Source organism: Panthera leo, chromosome B3, assembly GCF_018350215.1.
Source record: "Panthera leo isolate Ple1 chromosome B3, P.leo_Ple1_pat1.1, whole genome shotgun sequence".
In the NCBI taxonomy this organism is placed as follows: domain Eukaryota; kingdom Metazoa; phylum Chordata; class Mammalia; order Carnivora; family Felidae; genus Panthera; species Panthera leo.
The window spans coordinates 144,148,909-144,155,261 of NC_056684.1; the positions used below are offsets into that span (position 1 = coordinate 144,148,909).

Consider the following 6,353-nt stretch of genomic DNA (forward strand, 5'->3'; position numbering starts at 1 on the left):
GTTTATTCATTTTTGAGAGAGAAAGAGAGAGAGAGCAGGAGAGGGCAGAGAGAGAGGGAGACGCAGAATCCGAAGCAGGCTCCAGGCTCTGAGCTCTCGGCACAGAGCCTGATGTGGGGCTCAAACTCACACACCGTGAGATCATGACCTGAACCAAAGTTGGATGCTTAACCGACTGAACCACCCAGTTGCCCCAAATGGGTTTTAGATGAATAGTGTATTATGGCTGGATGATGAGTAGGTGGATAGAGGATATTGTGAGATGGACAATGAATGGACAGATATGTGGTGGACAGGGATAGGAGTTGGGTGGATGGTAGATGGTTGGTGAGTGGGTGGATGGCATGTTGTAGTTCATAGAAATATGAATGGAGGGGTGATGGCAATTGATTGGTAACTGAATTGTAGATGGATGCGTTCGTGGCTGATTGGATAGATGGAGGCTAGTGGATGGATGGTGGATAAATCCAGATAAATGGGCAGTAGACAGATGATAGATTGAGTAATGACAACCAGATATATGGCGGATGGGTGAATGAATGGGAGATGGAGAGTAGTTGAGTACTGACGGAAAGCTGTTAGAATGTGAATGATGGGTAGATAGGTAGTGGGTGAGTAGATGGTGAATTAATGTTGGACTGATGGGTATTTTCATGGTGTGTTGATGCTTGGCACATGGTGGGTATGGGCGGAATGGATGGATGCATGGTTGATGCAAGGTGGTTGGATAGTGGGTGGTGATTGGGGTTGAATGGTTAATGAATGTTGGATGGTGGTTTGACCGTGACTGGATGGTGGAAAATACATGAATAGGTGGGGGGTGGTAGATGATGGCTGGATAAGAGGGTGCGGAATGGTGGGCCGTGGCTGCTGGCTAGGGGTTGGATGTCAGGTGCTGGATGGTGGAAGGGTGGGGAATCGTGTGGATTAGAAGTTATGCACCTTGGCCCCAGGTATCAGGTCTGCACTCCAGGCTGAATGAAACTGATCGTCCCAGGACAGTTTTGTTCCCTTTTGGGAATAGCCTGGGGGATGACGGTGAGAGGGAAGTGGTGCGGGGACCTACCCCTCCCCCACCACGTTGGCCATCCTACCTGGGTGTTTTCCTTCTCTTAGCTCCTCCTTCAAACTGGAGGGTATCCTCTTTCCATGTATCTGGCCCCACCGATTTCTGACCCCCCCCCCAAATTCCTGAACCTCCAACCTGAGGCTTGGGGTCTCAAGCGGCCGGGGATCAGGCTGTGGGGGGCACGGTTTTGTCAAAGGGAGGATGAGGCCGAGGTGCTACCTGGGAGCTGGGGCCGGGCCTGGCGGAAGCGCCCGGGGGCCTGAGTGTGAATGGGGGGCCGGGCGAGCGCGTGTGGGCGGAGAGCGCGGGGGAGGGCGGGCGAAGCGGGGCTGGCAGCTCGGAGCCGAGAGTGGCGACCCGGCGCGAGCATCCAGCGCGGGAGGGTGAGTGTGAGTGAGGCCCAGGGGGCGCCCCCTCCCCACCCTTGTCGGGGCTCTAGCCCCGCGGTGCGCCCTGGCTGCCCGGCTTGGCGAGGCTGGGAGAGGAGAGAGGGGGGAGAGAAGGGGGAGTGGGGGGGGGGGGTCCGAAGCTCCGGGAAAGAGGAGGCAGTGGGGGCCGTGGTCAGCCCCTGGCTGCTGGGGCCGGGCTTTGGGCGACAGCAGTGCCCCTGGGGGGCTGTGCACGGCCTGACCCTGCTTTCCACACCTGGGAGCCTGCAGAGGTGTGGGTGGTGGGGCCCCTGATGGTCCAGTGCTGCAGCTGGCACTGGCCCCGGGCAGCGGGAGGCTGACCCCAGGGACTTGCTCTCTGCCTGCCTGGCCCCTTGCTCGGCCGACGTGACAGCTCTATCATGTGTCTCTCTCTGTCCTTCTGTCTGTCTGTGTCTCTCCGTCCATCTGTACCCTCCCTCCGGGTCTGTTTGCTTTTTCTGTCCCCAGTCCTGTCATCTCTGCTTTGTCTCTGTGGCCAGCTGTTTTTCTCGCCTTCCCTCTGAGTCTCTGTGCCTCTCTGCGTCCAGTCTCTTGGTGTCTCTCCTGGCTGCCCTGGGCTCTAGCTGAGCTTCTGAGTCCTGCGGTGGGATTCCAGGAGGGGCTTGTGGAGGATCTGACCCCGGAGCATGGGGCTCCGTGAGGGAGGGTAGGGGCTGCCTCCCCTGGCTCTGGGATTGGGTGGAGGCACATGGCCCCCCCTCCCAGCCTTCCCTGGGTCTCCGCGGGACCCGAACTGAACCCATGTTTGGTGAAGGAAACCCCATATCCCAGAACAGCAGCCCCTGCCCCCCGCACTGCGTGCCCACAGGACCCCTCCCCCACTACCAGCAAGGTGTCACAAGCGATCCATCCTACTGGTCACTGCTGTCCCTCTGCCCATTTCCCTCCCAGTGCCCCTGCCCTTTGCCTGCGGCCCCCTCCCAGCCTGCCCTGAAGTTAGATGTCGCCTGCCGGACCCCACCCCCTCTTCTGCCTCTGGCCAGGTACAGGTGGAGGGTCTGAGGCTGGGAGCAGCGTGAGCCAGGTTCAAGTCAGCCCGAGGCAAAGGTGGCCAGGTCCTCTCGGAGAGCTGACACCCCACACACACCCAGGGCCGGGCCCCCAACACCCGCAGCTGAAGGGAAACCGACGTCCTGCCTGCACTTGGCCCTGCCTGCTCAGGCCAGTATAAGGGCAAGGGAGCCCTCCCCGCAGCAAGAGCTCGCAGAGGAGAGGGTCCCCCCATCTCTGTGCCCTTCCTTGCTGTACCCTGCCTCAGAACATCTCTCCACTGGCCTGGCTGCCCACTGCTCATCCCTCAGGCCTCAGATCAGCTGGCCCTCTTCGAGGAGGCCTTCATGGGTCTTGGGGCTGAGTCAGCCTCTCCTGCCCTGCTCCTGCCCCTGCCCCTCCGCAACCCCGGGCACATCGTGTGGTGCCTGTCCAGTGCCCCCCGGTGGCGGGCGGGCGTGGGCAGAGAGCAGTGGTGACAGAGAGCCAGGGGACAGTGGGCAGTGGGTCCAGGGTGGGCTAGCTGTGGACTGGAGCGGTCTGAAGCTTCCAGGAGGAGGGTGGGCGCCAGCACGTGGCCTCGTTTCTCCCTGTCTTCATGCAGACTGGCAGCAGCAACGGCATGAGTGCCCCCCGGCCCGCTGTGCAGGAGCTCAGCCCAGCTGAGGAGGCTGGAGACCCAGCAGGGAAGGTATGTACTTGGGGCCCTGGGGTCTGCCAGCCCTGCGGGACAGGAGGAAGCCAGCCTCAAGCCCTGGCCCGCGATTTGGGGCATGCCTCAGTTTACCCGTCGGGGTGGGAGAAGTGGTTGCTCTTCTCTAGAAGTCTGGTGCATAAAGCAATGGAAGGCCGAGCCTCCCTGGCTTACTCAGCACCACTTCTGAACCAGGGTTTGTTCCGCAAAGCAGTTTGCTCTCCGCTGGGTGAGGCAATGCCAGAGTCCCCCGCCCTCGGCTCTACGTTTTGGGAGCTGTGTTGATAGAGCTAAAAAGTGAAGTCCCTCCACAGGCAGTGCAGTCTTGATGTTCCGAGTTCTGGAGTTGGGACTCTGTCATCGTTGCCACTGCCGGCGGGCAGCGGGGCTGGAGAGGGGAACCCGCCCAGGGTCACCCAGGGGGCCAGCCTCCACGCCACGGCAGATGGAAAAGGGCGACACCAGGCCTTTGAACTCCACGTGCTGCTGGCTTGGACCTCCCCTATCCCAGTGGCACACTCTGGGCCGAGGAGGGCCCCTGGTTGGGGGTCACAAGGCCTTTGCAGAGGAGGACAGGAAGCGGGGTGGCAGGTGCGGTGGGGAGGGATTCCAGGAGAAGGGAGCCCCTGACCCAGCAGTGTGAACAGGAGCAGCCAGGATGGCCCAGCCGCCGGGGCTTGGACGGGTCCCTGCTGCGCTGTCCCTCTGATTCCACACATGTCCCAGTCAACAAGGTCACCTGCGGTACTTGGCGAAAATGCCGATTCCTGGGCCCTCCATTCAGAGAGTCTGGGCGGGGGCCCAGGAACGTGCGTTCAAACACGCGCAGATGGCTGTGCTGTGGCGGTTCAGGGCCGGTTGGCAAAGTCCTCGGGCTGTGTGTCTGCCTTTCCTCAAGGCACTCGTGCCACTGGGGGAAGGAAGACAGGCACCAAGCGACTCTCCTTCTATGTAGAAGGGTGGGGGGCGGGGAGGTCCAGGGAGGGAGACCTGCCGGAGGAGAGGCGTGGACGTGGGCAGGGCGGGCGTCAGTGCTGCTGTGGCCTTAGGGCCAGAAGGCTGGGCGGTAGCACTCGCAGCTGGGCCCCCCATCTCGGAAGGCCTTGAATGGGAGGCGGAGACGCTGAGGGCGCCAGGAGGGCACGGGGAGGCAGCCCCCGCACACTCCTGTGGGCACTGAACAATGAGCCCAGAGCGAGCCCAGAGAGCCGCTCAGGTTGCCATGGTAACAGCTTCCCAGCTCCTCCGAGCTGGGGAGGGACCAAGGGCCCAGCAGGGAAGACCCCAGGAAGGGGCTGTGAGGACACAGGGGGCAGTTGGGGATGCACAGAAGCCCTGGGCTCACTCACCATGTGGCCTTGGCCTCTCTGGCCTCAGGCTCTTGTCTGTGAAATGGGCCTGAGGGCTGAGCCCCGGTGGGTCCTTTGGAGCCCCGGGGAGAGCTGCTGCCCCAGGTGCTGAGTGGTGCTCCAGCCGCAGTGGTGGGATGGGGGAGAGGCCCGCACCTGCACGACCACACACACGCGCGCGCGTGCGCATGCTCACACACACACCCTCCTTCCTGCCCTGCAGCCTGGGTCGGCAGGGCCCCCCATCCTCCCAGTGGGCACAGTGCAGGACAGGTGTGGGAGGGAGCAGGGAGCCCAGGGCCCGGCGTCGTCCTGACCCCTGCCCACCCTCCCTGCAGGCTGCCGTGGGTGCCCGGGAGAAGGGCCCTCGGCTGGGCCAGCGACTGCCCTCGATCGTGGTGGAGTCCAGCGAGGTGGGTTCTGTGGAGAGTGGGGAGCTGCGTTGGCCCCCCGAGGGCGCCTTGAGGGGGTCAGCCCAGAGCCAGCTTGCTTCTGGTGAGTGAGGGACTGCCCACGGGGGTCGGAAGCCGGGCTCCCCCTGCCCACTCATGCAAACGGGGCCCTCCACCCCTCCAGCCTGTGCACACCATCACCCCCATCTGCCCGCCCCACCCCCCTCTGGTTGGGCGCCTGGAAGCCTCCTGGCCTTGACCCTCTCTTTGTCCACGTGCCCCCTCCTACCTGCCCTTAAGGACTCTATCGACTGTGGTGGCCCCAGGCCCAGCCCATCAGAGGGGCCCATGCAGCGTCTGTTGGACACAGGACCACATGCTTCCCCCTCAGTTCCAGTTCCTTCCCCTCTCGCTCCTGATTCATTGCCTTTGGGGCATGTGTGCGTTCAAAGGGCCAGCCCAGGTGCCCGTGAGGTGGGGCGGTGGACCAGCCCGGCGGCAGGCCCCTGCACTGGCCGTAGGTGCCTGGTTAAAGGCCAAGGGACTGCCAGAGCCAAGGAAGCTCCTGGGGGGAGGGTGTGTGGGCAGGAGAGGGGGATTCCGTGTTCCAGACGCCAGGGGTGAGGCTGGGCAGCGGGGACCTTCTGCCGAGGGCACATGAGGGGTGAGCTGTGCCCTGGGAAGTTTTGTCCCCTGGGGAGTTTCCCCCCTGATGTGGAAATGAATTCAGCCTCACTGGGGCTGCCTGGCACTCCCTCCTCGCATGTCAGCCCCCCCAGCGGCTCGGGCCCAGAAGGGGCCCGTCCACCCCTTACCCCCCACCTTTCCCCAAAGCCTCCTCCGCCTCTGTCAGGCTGCACTCAGGGCTGAGAGCAGCACCAGGGACCACGCCCTGGGTCACCGCTGGAACTTGGGCTGTGGGGAGGTCTCCGGGTGGGTAGAGGTGCCGGGGGAGGGAGTGCCCCTGCTCCCGGAGCGTGGCCTTGCCTGCCCCGCCCAGGTGCAGCCCCCTCCTCCCCGTTCCCTTGCCAGCCTGTCCGAAAGGCAGCCCCACCAACAGAGGGGCCTTTGTGTTTCTGCAGCCCCCTCACCAAGTCTGCCGGGAGCTCCAGGGAAGGTTCCGGATGATGCTGGCAGTGAGCGACCCAGCTGCCAGGCCCCGGCCCCCCAGTGAGAGGACTGGGACAGGCACGGCCGGATTCTGCTGTGCGAGGGCCCTGCAAACCCCGCCTCCCACCCCTGCTCCTGACAGCTGAGCGGCCTCAGCCCCAGGGTGGCCGGGCTGATGCTTGGAGCAGGGAGAGCTGAGCCGCTGCCTCCTGCCTCAGAGGGTCTGGCCGGGACCACGGGCCTGCCCTCTCCCATCCACAACCCGGGGTCCAGATCACACCCTCCTTGTTCCGTGGTTTGAAGCAGAAATAAAGGCTC

The 6,353-nt window shown here is 63.4% G+C and overlaps 1 protein-coding gene across 1 annotated transcript; it reads left to right on the top strand.

The window, feature by feature from the left end:
* Positions 1-1,338: 1,338 nt before the first annotated feature.
* On the top strand, positions 1,339-6,353 carry LBHD2 (LBH domain containing 2). Its single transcript, XM_042943228.1, has 4 exons — positions 1,339-1,452; positions 3,095-3,181; positions 4,872-5,028; positions 6,008-6,353. The coding sequence occupies exons 1-4, from the start codon at positions 1,339-1,341 to the stop codon at positions 6,097-6,099; spliced, it is 450 nt and encodes a 149-aa protein (XP_042799162.1). The 3' UTR covers positions 6,100-6,353.

What these genes read in the sequence shown, in the direction of transcription:
- LBHD2 (XM_042943228.1), top strand. Translation starts at nt 1,339, where the DNA reads ATGGGGGGCCGGGCGAGCGCGTGTGGGCGGAGAGCGCGGGGGAGGGCG. An exon ending in CTGGAGACCCAGCAGGGAAG is followed by an intron (nt 3,182 to 4,871) that starts GTATGTACTTGG and finishes CCCTCCCTGCAG; the next exon opens with GCTGCCGTGGGTGCCCGGGA. An exon ending in CCAGAGCCAGCTTGCTTCTG is followed by an intron (nt 5,029 to 6,007) that starts GTGAGTGAGGGA and finishes GTGTTTCTGCAG; the next exon opens with CCCCCTCACCAAGTCTGCCG.